At 40.7% G+C, this 14034-nt stretch overlaps 1 protein-coding gene across 14 annotated transcripts in view; it reads left to right on the top strand.

The window, feature by feature from the left end:
• PAM (peptidylglycine alpha-amidating monooxygenase) overlaps window positions 1-14034 on the top strand; it is a 315491-nt gene that overhangs the window by 293632 nt on the left and 7825 nt on the right. For all 14 annotated transcript variants that reach the window (XM_044947270.2, XM_025292177.3, XM_044947278.2 and 11 more), the window contains 2 exons: window positions 3625-3724; window positions 8580-8633. In XM_044947270.2, coding sequence (XP_044803205.2) covers window positions 3625-3724; window positions 8580-8633 — 154 coding nt within the window. The remainder of the gene's footprint in view (window positions 1-3624; window positions 3725-8579; window positions 8634-14034) is intronic.

The raw sequence follows: 14034 nt of genomic DNA, 5'->3' as shown, positions 1-14034 counted from the left end.
AAGCTTTACTGTCATAAAAATATAAGCATCCCTGAATGAAGGTTTCAGGAAGCCTTGTACCTGAACATCAGTATTCATCAGACATCCCATGATGAGTAAGTCACAATATATGGGTCAGTACAGCAAACTTGAAAAGAGACTCTGACTCCAAGGTGAAATTTGCTTTTCCTTTCAATAAATAAGACTTGATATTACACAGAAACATAGAAATGTATTCTATGTTGACTCAGTAAGCTGAAACCCATCTGTGAATCTCTCAGACTTTTCATTTAATTAGATTATCATCACAAAGATTAAGGAGAATAATATGGTATAATATTATTACTTACTCTTATGTAAGAAGTGATTTTTCCTTCAAGTCAAAAGTCAAGTTTTACATACTGTGTCTGTGCCGCTGTTTGCTCTTGTCCACTGCTTGTGCCTTTATGTAGTTCAAATCTCCCTCTTCTATGACATTCTTTAGGAATGTTTATGTTGGAATATACAATCCCCCTCTTTATCCCTGTGCAGCTGAACTGAGATGGTAGGACAGTAGAGAAGATGATTCTATCAAACGGTGTCAAAAAGTTCTGAGGGCAAAAGATGTATCGTTGCTCTCCACATTCTTCCTCCCACAATCACAGCAAAGACTGGTCCTACCGTCTGCTTTCACACACATCCTTCAGGCTGGAATTATTTCTGTCTTCTTTATTTGCAAGGCTGCTCATGTGGAAAAGGAAGGAAATAATCCCCACTGCGCAATACCAAAAAAAAAAAAAGAAATAAATAAAGAATGAAGGGAACAGTAACCCCAGATTCATGTTATTTCTCCGACCCTAACTATGGAGATTAAAATCACAGTATTTGACAGTATTTGAGCCTGAGGTTCACACAAGGGAAGTTACCTATGCAAAGCCACACAGGAAGTAGCACACCTGGATCTTAAACACAGATGTTTTATACTTTAAACTGTGTTTAATATTGAGGCCAGGGGACATATTAAATCATAACATGAACCAATTTCTTAGAGAATGATTTTACTTAATATTAAGTAAGTTTCAACTTATCTTGTTTAAAGCACACGTAGTTAGGCTATGGAGAACACAAATTCCTTATGAATTTTTAAAACAAAATACAAGCTGTTGAGGGCAGATTGCTCTGGGCTATGTCACCAGATGCCCAGGAGGATGCTAGCATTCTTTCCTCTATAATTTTATTTTGTTAGGGAGAAATACCTCAAGAGAAGATGTCAAAGTGTAGAGTAGAAGATCTTTAAATCTTTTTGACTCTGAAGTCGTAAAACTTAGCCCTAAATCTGACAACATAATGTTGTTTCAGTTGACACAGAGCAGTGAAACAATGCATTTAAAAGATTACAGTTGCGTGCCTGTGATTGCAGTAGGAATAGAGGTCTCAAAGTCCCATTCACTGAGCTTCCCCTGAACCCCTCCTGTGGCCCCAAAATATTTTCACTGAGCTCTTGTTACCCTGGATCAGTGTGAGAACCACAGACAGAGGTTCACTGTTGTTATAGCCTTGAACTGATGGCCCTTCCAATGAATAGTTCAAACAGTACCCCCCACCTTTGTTCCTCCACCTATTATAATGTTTTTCCCATCAGAAAATGTGAAGCACTTTACAACCATATTGTTGTTGTTCACTCCTAAGTCACGTCCAACTCTTTGTGACCCTATGGACTGCAGCGCACCGGGCTTCCCTGTTTTTCACTATCTCCTGGAATTTGCTCAAACTCATGTCTATCAGTGATGCCATCCAACCATCTCATCCTCTGTCGTCCCCTTCTCCTCCCACCTTCAATCTTTCCAGCATCAGAGTCTCTTCACATCAGGTGGCCAAAGTACTAGAGCTTCATCATCAGTCCTTCCAATGAATATTCGGGGTTGATTTCCTTTAGGATGGACTGGTTTGATCTCCTTGTTTGCAAACCGGTTTTTTAAAACGTGTTTTTGTAGAGAAGAGGAACTCCCTGTGATTGTCCAGCCTTTTTGCCACCAATCAGGTGAACCCCAAATGAAGATGAACGTTTCCTGACTGGCTGAGGAGATTGCAACAAGGCAGCATTTGGATTCCTGGCTCTCTGTCCTTCTCCTGCTCTCTTGTCGAGCTCATTTGATAGTCTGAAGGAGTGTGCCTCCTTGGCATGGCTGTCTCATGTTTTTCTTTTCAATGTGATAAATTGTTGCTGATTTTAAAAGACAGTAGTGTCACCAAAGCATTCTGGCCCTTTCTCCGTGAGCTACGAACAGAAGCTTGCCTCCTTAGCACCCAAAGTGGACAGAGGCTGGCTGATAAGCCCACAGTCAGGATAATGTTCCTGTTCATACTCACCGATCATCTCTTTAGAATGGTGTACTCATTCTAAGCAGGCCTCCTGGCCTCAAAGGTGAACATACCATCCACCTCCTGCCAACTGGTGGACACGTGGCACCTTTGAAAGCTTCGGTAGACAGATGGAAATGTCAGCCGCCCAGCATTTTCAGCCTGCTTTTCCAGGAACTAGCCTGGTGACCCTGAGAAAGTCACATAAGAGAGCTGCCCTTTCTGCTGTGTCCTCATGAGTGAGATGGCATGATGTTGAAATGAATATGTGTGGTGCAGAAAGACATCGTAAAACACCAGTTTAGCTGCAGTAGGCACAAAAGCCAGCAAATACTGGAGGGAACACTCCATTTGTTTCCTTTGCTGACTGAAAATATTGTCAACACTGGGCTTCAGAGTAGGAGTACGCCATATTACTGTAGAGCTCTTAATATGCATTTCAGAAATAATCAGAATGCCCTGAATCTTTAAAATGATACCTCTTATCTGTAACACATAAATACTTTTTAAGGAAGCATATGATAGCTTGATGGGAATTAAAAAAAAAAAAAAACTAATTGCCTGGTCTTTTTTAATTGTCTAAATTAAGCCAGCAAATTTGACAATGGTCAAAGTTAGAAAAAATATGAGGGCAAAAGGGAAAAATGAAAGTCACTTAGTTGTGTCCAACTCTTTGCGACCCCATGGACTATATATATATAGTCCATGGAATTCTCCAGGCCAGAATACTGAAGTGGGTAGCCTTTCCCTTCTCCAGGGGATCTTCCTGACCCAGGGATCGAACCCAGGTCTCCCTCATTGCAGGCAGATTTTTTACCAGTTGAGCCACAAGGGAAAACCAAGAATACTGGAGTGGGTAGCCTTTCCCTTCTCCAGCAAATCTTCCAAAACCAGGTCTCCTGCATTGCAGGTAGATTCTTTACTAACTGAGCTATGAAGAAAGCCCAAAGGCAAAAATAAATATAAATAATTAGATAAATATAAACAATTAAATAAATGGCATAACACCAACTAAACAACACTGTAAAAAAGTAATCTGCTTGTACATGTTCGCTTTTTATAAGACTTGAAGTCAGTGTTGAGGCTCCCAGGGCATTTCCCACCTTATAGAATTAGGTCTGGCGGAGACGGTGTCCACTGCGTGAATGGATGACTCAAATCTTTCGTCTTGAGCTGCTTCCATCACTGTTTCTTTGGTTGAGTCACATGCTTATGGTTCTCTTGTGTGCTCTGCTCTGCGTTTTTGCCTCTTCATGAAGAACCGGGTGCAGGCTCGCCCTGACCCTGTGCTTCTTGTTCTGGCAGCACTTCGACATGCCCCATGACATTGCTGCATCCGAGGACGGGACCGTGTACGTCGGAGACGCTCACGCCAACACCGTGTGGAAGTTCACCTCGACCGAAAGTACGGCTTTTACAGCGTGATTGTCCACACTTTTCACTCAGGTTTATTGCTTAAAAACATGTGAAAAGAAATGTGCTTGTCCTTCTCTTTTTATGGTTTGTAGCTTAGGAAGTCAAGGTATGATTCAGTTCACTTCAGTTCAGTTCAGTCGCTCAGTCGTGTCCGACTCATTGCAACCCCAAGGTATGATTGGCAGTTGTTAAAAGACCTCTTTGGTAGTCATTTCAGGATTAAATGTCTTTAAAGTGGAAAGCAACATTTTTTTTTTCTGCTGGAAGTTATACCCTTGTTTCCACAGATATTCCACAGGAAATTCTTGATGCCTGAAGTAATGTCTATTATATTGAAAGCCCACATTAATTCCCACTTAGCTCTACAGGGAGGGGCTGGCTCTGGCAAAGCAGAGAGGCTGAGGGAGGCATCACTTCCCAAGTGGCTCTTCGGCTCTCAGTAGCTGCGGAGCATCTCAGAAGACCAGTATCTGAGTCAGACATGTTTCATCCCAAACAGGAGGCACTCTGCATTTTCCCTTCAAAATTCAGGTTGTTCAAAATACTGAACTGTCTTTTCATGAACTCACAAATCATGTCTGGGAACAGAAGAGTGTCTCTATCAGGATCAGGTCCAGCTAGTTTGGGAGTTTCTAATTGTACTTTGGACACTATTTCTAATTCTTAAAGGGTATTCTAAACTAGCCTTTAAACTAGCCTTTTTCTACTAAAAAACTTAAGCTTTCTAACTTGAACAATACCAAATGCTTAAGAGGCCACAAAACTCAGTGTCCAGAGATGCTTTTAAAATATGTCAGGGTACAAACAGGAAGAGAAGATGAGGTTAAGGAGAAGAATTGAGGATAATAAATTTGAGGTATTGGGAGTTGCAACAGGTTTCTTTAAATAGAGAAAAAATAAAGACTGGTGGGCTTGATGAAAGTAAGAAATACTACTTATAATAAGGAAAAATGCAAATTATAACTAGGAAAAAATACAAGATATAACAAAGAAAAGTAAAATAATGAGTCCAAAAACTTTAATCGTATAGCATACAGGTCTTGGGCAAGAATCCCTTAGAAGAAATAGAGTAGCCCTCATAGTCAAAAAAAGAGTCTGAAATGCAGTACTTGGAAGCAATCTCAAAAACAACAGAATGATCTCTATTCATTTCCAAGGCAAACCATTCAATATCACGGTAATCGAAGTCTATGACCTGAACAGTAACGCTGAAGAAGCTGAAGTTGAACGGCTCTATGAAGACCTACAAGACCTTCTAGAGCTAACACCCAAAAAAGATGTCCTTTCATTATAGGGACTAGATTCCCTAGAATGTAAAAGTAGGGAGTCAAGAGACCCCTGGTGTAACAGGCAGACTTGGCCTTGGAGCACAGAATGAAGCAGGGCAAAGGCTAACAGAGTTTTGCCAAGAGAACGCACTAGTCATAACAAACACCCTCTTCCAACAATACAAGAAACTCTACACATGTTCATCACCAGATGTCAACACCAAAATCAGATTGATTATATTCTCTGCAGCCAAAGATGGAGAAGCTCTATACAGTCAGCAAAAACAAGATCAGGAGCTGACTGTGGCTCAGATCATGAACTCCTTATTGTCAAATTCAGACTTAAATTGAAAAAAGTGGGGAAAACCACAAGATCATTCAGGTATGACCTAAATCAAACCCCTTACAATTATACAGTGGAAGTGAGAAATAGATTCAAGGGATTAGATCTGATTGACAGAATGCCTGAAGAACTATGGATGGAGGTTTGTGACTGTACAGGAGGTGGTGATCAAGACCATCCCCAAGAAAAAGAAATAGAAAAAGGCAAAATGCTTGTCTGAGGAGACCTTACAAATACCTGTGAATAGAAGAGAAGCAAAAAGCAAAGGAGAAAAGGAAAGATATAGTCATCTGAATTTAGAGTTCCAGAGAATAGCAAGGAGAGATAAGAAAGTCTTCCTCAGTGATCAATGCCAAGAAATAGAGGAAAACAATAGAATGGGAAAGACCAGAGATCTCTTCAAGAAAATTAGAGATACCAAGGGAACATTTTATGCAAAGATGGGCACAATAAAGGACAGAAAGGGTATGGACCAAACAGAAGATATTAAGAAGAGATGGCAAGAATACACGGAAAAACTGTACAAAAAGATCTTCATGACCCAGATAATCATGATGGTGTGATCACTCACCTAGAGCCAGACATCCGGGAATTCAAAGTCAAGTGGGCCTTAGGAAGCATCACTACAAACAAAGCTAGTGGACATGATAGAATTCCAGTTGAGCTATTTCAAGTCCTAAAACATGATGCTGTAAAAGTGCTGTACTCAATATGCCAGCAAATTTGGAAAACTCAGCAGTGGCCACAGGACTGGAAAAGGTCAGTTTTCATTCCAATCCCAAAGGAAGGCAATGCCAAAGAATGTTCAAACTATCATATCAGGTGGCCAAAGTATTGGAGTTTCAGCTCATCTCACACACTGGCGAAGTAATGCACAAAATTGTCTAAGGCAGGATTCAACAGTACGTAAACATTGAACTTTCATATGTTCAAGCTGGATTTAGAAAAGGCAGAGGAACCAGAAATCAAATTGCCAACATCTGGTGGATCATTGAAAAAGCAAGAGAGTTCCAGAAAACATCTGCTTTGTTGACTACGCCAAAGCCTTTGACCGTGTGGATCACAACAAACTGTGGAAAATTCTGAAAGAGATGGGAGTACCAGAGCACCTTACCTGCCTCCTGAGAAACCTATATGCAGGTCAGGAAGCAACAGTTAGAACTGGCCATGGAACAACAGACTGGTTCCAAATAGGGAAAGGAGTACTTCAAGGCTGTATATTGTCACCCTAATTATTTAACTTGTATGCAGAGTACATCATGCAAAATGCTAGGCTGGATGAAGCACAAGCTGGAATCAAGATTGCCAGGAGAAATATCAATAACCTCAGATATGCAGATGACACCACCCTTATGGCAGAAAGTGAAGAGGAACTAAAAAGCCTCTTGATGAAAGTGAAAGAGGAGAGTGAAAAAGTTGGCTTAAAGCTCAACATTCAGAAAACTAAGATCATGGCATCTGGTCCCATCACTTCATGGCAATTAGGTGGGAAAACAATGGAAACAGTGACAGATTTTATTTTGTCGGGCTCCAAAATCACTTCAGACAGTGGCTGCAGCCATGAAGTTAAAAGATGCTTGCTCCTTGGAAGAAAAGCTGTGACCAACCTAGACAGCATATTAAAAAGCAGAGACATTACTTGGCCAACAAAGGTCCATCTAGTCAAACCTACGGTTTTTACAATAGTCATGTGTGGGTGTGAGAGTTGGACTATAAGGAAAGCTGAGCACCAAAGACTTGATGCTTTTGAACTGTGGTGTTGGAGAAGATGCTTGAGAATCCCATAGACTGCAAGGAGATCAAACAAGTCCATCCTATAGAAGATCAGTCCTGAATGTTCATTGGAAGGACTGATGCTGAAGCTGAAACTCCAATACTTTGGCCACCTGATGCGAAGAACTGACTCATTTGAAAAGACATTGGAAGGACTGATGCTGAAGCTGAAACTCCAATACTTTGGCCACCTGATGCGAAGAACTGACTCATTTGAAAAGACCCTGATGCTGGGAATGATTGAAGGTGGGAGGAGAAGGGGACGATGGAGGATGAGATGGTTGGATGGCACCACGACTCCATGGACATGAGTTTGAGCAAGCTCCAGGAGTTGGTGATGGACAGGGAGGCCTGGCGTGCTACAGTGCATGGGGTTGCAGAGAGTCGGACATGAATGAGCGACTGAACTGAACTGAATTAAGTCCTAGTTAGGGCTGAGTGCACAGAGGTGCCTGAGGACTGACGCCCTTCGGCAGTAGCTGCAGACTCCCCTGCAAGCACGCCTGTCCCACCACCTGTCTCCACAAAGAGAAACCAGAGGGTTTGGGCAGATAAGAAAGCAAGGAGAGATGGATAATTCTCAGTTGCATGACTGAAGTCAGGCTTCTCAGAATAAAAATACATCATTAAATACCCTTAAAGATGGGAAAAAAAAACTTCAGAAGTCTAACTAGTATCTTCATTTTTCACATAGGAACATGATCCTTGAACTCATTAAGACTTCTGTCTAAGCGTCTTTATTCCAGTATTCCAGTTCCACTCCAGGGGTTGGTACTAAACAGAGATGTATATCCGAGTCACCTGGGGAAGGTTTTCAGAGCACGCATGGCCAGACCTCACTCACAATCTGCAGGAAAAAGAGGGGTTATAATATGAGTATCTTGGAAAGACTTCCCAAGTTGGGTTGAAATATCCCCTGATTGAGAAGCACTGCAGTACAGCATTCAGCTTTGAAAGAGAAGCCTTCTGCATAGTCCAGAAGGCAACCAGATAATAAATCTGGAAAACAGTACCTTGGGAACAGTAGCACTGCCATGGGAGGCTGAACAAGAGTCTTGTGTGTTTGTGCTGTAGTATTTAACTAGGCAAATCAGTTTGTCACCTAGAAGACTGATAATCAAATGTGACAGATCCAGTAATCAGTCTGAGATGTCCACATGAAAACAGCTCCTTGATATTTCAGAAATAACACAGGATTGTAGACTTCACATGGAAGATCTCATTTTATGTACAAAGATCTTAGAGAGATTATTTCAGCTTTCCCTAGGAGGATTTTATCCAGGATTCTAGGACCTGGCACCTAATTAGTGATTTGCAATATTAAACTCTTCTAGTATAAAAATGTATTCAATGAATTAAAGAAATTTCTCTGCTGAAAAAAATGAATATCAAAATTAAGGTTTCAAATTTTTGCGGGGGGAATTCTGATTTTTCTCTCTACTTGCTGTGCTATGTTACAGAAATGGAACATCGATCAGTTAAGAAGGCTGGCATTGAGGTTCAGGAAATCAAAGGTTGGTCAGATTCCTCTTATGCCTGTGAAACCCAGGGTGGTTTGTGTTGAATGCATTTATGATTCTTGATTGTACTTAAAATTTTTCAGGTAAAAATATAATACAACCCGGTAAATTACCTATTAATTTCTACTATGTACTTGAGCCTTTAAGCCTACATGTTGCCACTGCTTTTTCTGATAAACTGGAATAGTAATAATGAGCTCAAATTCAGTGATTTCAAGTGATGAAAAGTGATTGGGGGTGAAAGAAATCTATAACATATGGGCCAGAGACATTTAGAGAGGAAAAAAGTCAGTCGGTCACTTCTGGAAGTATTTTAACCTCAGCCAATTAGAAAAATAACATCCAGCACACTGGGAAAGGTCTTCCTTTATGGGCTCTAATCGTTAGAGTGAAAAATATCTTTGGTGAGTTAATAATATAGGGGCCTGAAAAGATTAGCTGCTCCCTAAGCTCAAGTCTTACTACCATTCAGTCCCCAACATTTACTATGGGCCATCCATGTGTAAGATACAGCAGGTTTAAGGTAAACGAAACTGTGCCTGACTTCAAGAGCTTATAGCCTGTAAGGACTACGTGCATGCATACATACATACATGCATATGCGAAAGTGTTAGTTGTTCAGTCATGTCCCACTCTGTGGGACCCCATGGACCGTAGCCCACCAGGCTCCTCTGTCCATGGGGTTCTCCAGGCAAGAATACTCCAGTGGGTAGCCTTTCCCTTCGTCAGGGGATCTTCCTGACCCGGGGATCAAACCCAGGTCTCCGGCATTGCAGGCAGATTCTTTCCTATCTGAACCTCTCTCTCTTTGGTGTATATTGTAAGGCATGGGGAAATAGAATGTGGGTACTGGTAAAACTACTGGATTCATTTGGAATCCCGGTCAAATTATTTTCTCCCTTTCTTAGGTTCAGTTTATATTTATACATTTTCACTATTTGCAGGGGTTTGGCGTGGTCATGTGTAGTTAAGAACTCACTAGAGGTGTTCCTAGTGTTTAAGTAGCCAAGTAGCTCATTTCTTAGTTACTTTACAAATTATTCTCCTAGATATTAAGACTTAACCGTAGGCTTCTTGTTTTCCTTTCTCATGAAAGCAGGTGGAAAAGACATGAAAAGAAGCGAGAAGCAAGAGGGAGTTTAGGGATTTTATATAGGAAGATAAGAAAATATAGCCAGCTCAAGGTTGAAAGGGGTAAGACAATATTATAAAATAAGTAAATAGCAGCTCTTTGGCATTTGTAGAGATTATACCCAGGTGGCACTACTGAGTGACATTCATACCACACTCATATTGAAGAGGTTCGTATTTTCTGCTTCTGTTATATATAGAATTATTGATAAGTTCTGTCTGCCCTGAAATAGAGGTATTGGAAAAGATACTATTATAAATAATAGCCATCACTTATGGAGCACAAAAAGGGGCTATACAAAAATTAAGTTTAATCCTTACACCAACCAAATGATAATTGCTCTTATCCTCATTCTACATATGTGAGGAAATAGAGGAACAGAATTAATACTAAGATATTAAATGGTAAAACCAGAATTTAAACCAGTCTGGCTCCAAAGCTATGTTCTGAACCGCTGTTACTGTCCTGTTGAGGAGAAATGAGTACCACCAATTCATTCCCCTGAAGTTCTTCCAAGAATTACAGATTGGTGATCGTTGTAGTTTATTCTGAAATTGCTGGATTTCAAAGTAGCCTCACACCATTTCTATTTAAATCAGTCAGTTCAGTTGCTCAGTCTTTGTGACCCCATGGACTGCAGCACACCAGGCTTCCCTGTCCACCACCAACTCCCAGACCTTGATCCAAACTCATGTCCATCGAGCTGGTAATACCATCCAGTCATCTCATCCTCTATTGTCCCTTTCTCCTCCTGTCTTCAATCTTTCTTAGCATCCAGGATCTTTTCTAATGAGTCAGTTCTTCACATCAGGTGCCCAAAGGCCAAAGTTTTGGAGTATCAGCTTCAGCATCAGTCCTTCCCATGAATATTCAGGACTGATTTCCTTTAGCATGGCCTGGCTTGATCTCCTTGCAGTCCAAGGGACTCTCAACAGTCTTCTCCAATACTGCAGTACAAGAGCATCAGTTCTTAGGTGCTGAGCTTTCCTTATGGTCCAGCTATCACATGCATACATGACTATTGGAAAAACCATAACTTTGACTATACAGAGCTTTGTTGGCAAAGTGATATCTCTGCTTTTTAATATGCTGTCTAGGTTGGTCATAACTTGTCTTCCAAGTGGCAAGGATCTTTTAATCTCATGGCTGCAATCACCATGTGCAGTGATTTTGGAGCCCTAGAAAATAAAGGCTGTCACTGTTTGTATTGTTTCCCCATCTATTTGCCATGAAGTGATGGGACCAGATGCATGATCTTCATTTATTGAATGTTGAGTTTTAAGCCAACTTTTCACTCTCCTCTTTCACTTTCATCAAGACGCTCTTTAGTTCTTCTTTACTTTCTGCCATAATGATGGTGTCATCTGAATATCTGAGGTTATTGATATTTGTCCCAGCAATTTTGATTCCAGCTCATGCTTCACCCAGCCCAGCATTCTGCCTAATGTACTCTGCATATAAGTTAAATAAGCAGGGTGACAATATACAGCCTTGACATACTCCTTTCCTAATGTGGAGCAAGTCCATTGTTCCATGTCCAGTTCTAACTGTTGCTTCTTGACCTGCATACAGACTTCTTAGGAGGCAGGTAAGGTGGTCTGGTATTCCCATCTCTTGTAGGATTTTCCACAGTTTGTTGTGATCTACACAGTCAAAGGCTTTAGTATAGTTCATGAAGCAGATGTTTTTCTGGAATTCTGTTGCTTTTTTTATGATCCAGTGGATGTTGGCCATTTGATCTCTGGTTCCTCTGCCTTTTCTAAATCCAGCTTGAACATCTGGAAGTTCATGGTTCATGTACTGTTGAAGCCTAGGTTGGAGAATTTTGAGAATTACTTCGCTAACATGCAAGATGAGTGCAATTGTGCGGTAGCTTGAACATTCTTTGGCATTGCCTTTCTTTGGGATTAGAATGAAAACTGACCTTTTCCAGTCCTGTGGCCACTGCTGAAGTTTTCCAAATTTGCTGGCATATTGAGTGCAGCACTTTCACAGCATCATCTTTTAGGATTTGAAATAGCTCAGCTTGAATTCCATCACCTCCACTAACTTTGTTTGTAGTTTTGCTTCCTGAGGCCTACTTGACTTTGCACTCCAAGATGTCTGGCTCTAGGTGAGTGATCACACCATCGTGGTTATCTGGGTCATTAAGATCTTTTTTGTATAGTTCTTCTACATGTACTTGCCTCCTCTTCTTAATATCTTCTGCTTCTCTTAGGTCCATACCGTTTCTGTCCTTTATTGTAAAATGTTCCCCTGGTATCTCTGATTTTCTTGAAGAGATCTCTAGTCTTTCCCATCCTATTGTTTTCCTTTATTTCCTGGCATTGATCACTTAGGAGGGGTTTCTTACCTCTTCTTGCTATTCTTTGGAAGTCTGCATTCAGATGAATATATCTTTCCTTTTATCTTTTGCCTTTCACTTCTCTTCTTTTCTCAGCTGTTTATAAGGCCTCCTCAGATAATCATTTTGCCTTTTTCTATTTCTTTTTCTTGGGGATGATCTTGACCACTGCCTCCTGGACAATATCACAAACCTCCATCCATAGTTCTTCAGGCACTCTGTCTATCAGATCTAATCCCTTGAATCTATTTCTCACTTCCACTGTATAATTGTAAGGGATTTGATTTAGGTCATACCTGAATGGTCTAGTGGTTTTCCCTACTTTCTTCAATTTAAGTCTGAAGTTCGCAATAAGGAGTTCATGATCTGAGCCACAGTCAGCTCCTGATCTCGTTTTTGCTGACTGGATAGAGTGTCTCCGTCTTCGGTTGCAAAGAGTATAATCAGTATGATTTCGGTATTGACCATCTGGTGATGTCCATGTGTAGCATCTTTTCTTGTGTTGTTGAAAGAGTGTGTTTTCTATGACCAGCGCATTCTCTTGGCAAAACTGGTAGCCTTTGCCTTGCTTCATTTTGTACTCCAAGGCCAAACTGGCTGTTACTCAGGTATATTTCTTGACTCCCTACTTTTGCATTCCATTCCCCTGTGCTGAAAAGGACGTCTTTTTTCATGTCAGTTCTAGAAGGTCTTGTAGGTCATCAAATAACTGTTCAACTTCAGCTTCTTCGACATTAGTGGTGGGGGTATAGACTTGGATTACTGTGATATTGAATGGTTTGCCTCGGAAGTGAACAGAGGTCATTCTGTTGTTTTTGAAATTGTTCCCAAGTATGGCATTTTGGAGTCTTTTCTTGACTATGAGGGCTACTCCATGTCTTCTAAGAGATTCTTACCCATAGTAGTAGATATAATGGTCATCTGAGTTAAATTCACCCATTCCAGTCCATTTTAGTTCACTCATTCCTAAAATGTTAATGTTCACTCTTGCCGTCTCCTGTTTGGCCACTTCCAATTTACCTTTCAATAGTTCCCACCAAAACTCTGAGACTATACTGGTTGGCCTGTTGTGAACAGCTGAGCCACCCTGTCTCACCCTGGTTGGCCAGTCACAGTGACTAGTGCTCACCCATTGACCACGTTCACTGTCCCTCTGCACACCACAGAGTCCATCTGGTCATGGAACTTCCCAGCAGTTCAAATAGTAAACTCGATTGAAATCTCTTGTCATGACAGTCCTGTTTTAATAGGAATACCCAAACCCAAATGAGCTTGTCCTAGTCAGTCCTCTTTGAACCCATATGAGTCTTATTAAACTTTTTTTTATAAAAAGATTATTTTCTTACTACAAAAAGGAATATAAATCATGCTGGATCTCCAAGAGTTTTGTCTTTTATCACAACCTATAAGCTTGGTTTCAACCAGCTCTTACAAAAGAGAGAGAGAAACATCTTCCCAGATTAACAACCCTGTAGATACATGGTAATTCCACTAACCTTTCATGACACTCATCCCCACTGAATGGTTACACAACTGATCAGTAATAGCAGTTTCTGAACCAGTATTGTGTTCTCAGGCAGTTTCAGGGATAAGAGAATTTGTGATGCTAAGAAACTTAGGAAAGGGATTGAAACTTTCAAATGAAGTTACTAAGGATAAAACAGACACACCAATATTCCTCCAAAAGCATAGGCTTCACCCCTCCCCCACCCCACAGTTAAAGATGATAATGGTGAATCTGTCTTAGGAAAATAGAAATAAATTCTCTAATGCCATTGGCATCTTAGACCTCATGCCGAGTAACATATTGTAGAGGAACCACAGTGCGTTAAACAAACAAGCTCAGAAATGTGTAGAGGAATACCTCGTTTTTGTTGCACTTTGCTTTTTACACTTGTTTTTCACAAGTGAAAGTTTAT

The sequence above is a fragment of the Bubalus bubalis genome, chromosome 9, assembly GCF_019923935.1.
Source record: "Bubalus bubalis isolate 160015118507 breed Murrah chromosome 9, NDDB_SH_1, whole genome shotgun sequence".
NCBI classification, from domain to species: Eukaryota; Metazoa; Chordata; class Mammalia; order Artiodactyla; family Bovidae; genus Bubalus; species Bubalus bubalis.
Note: the sequence above shows the minus strand (reverse complement) of the source record. Positions and strands in the feature narration are given on the sequence as shown.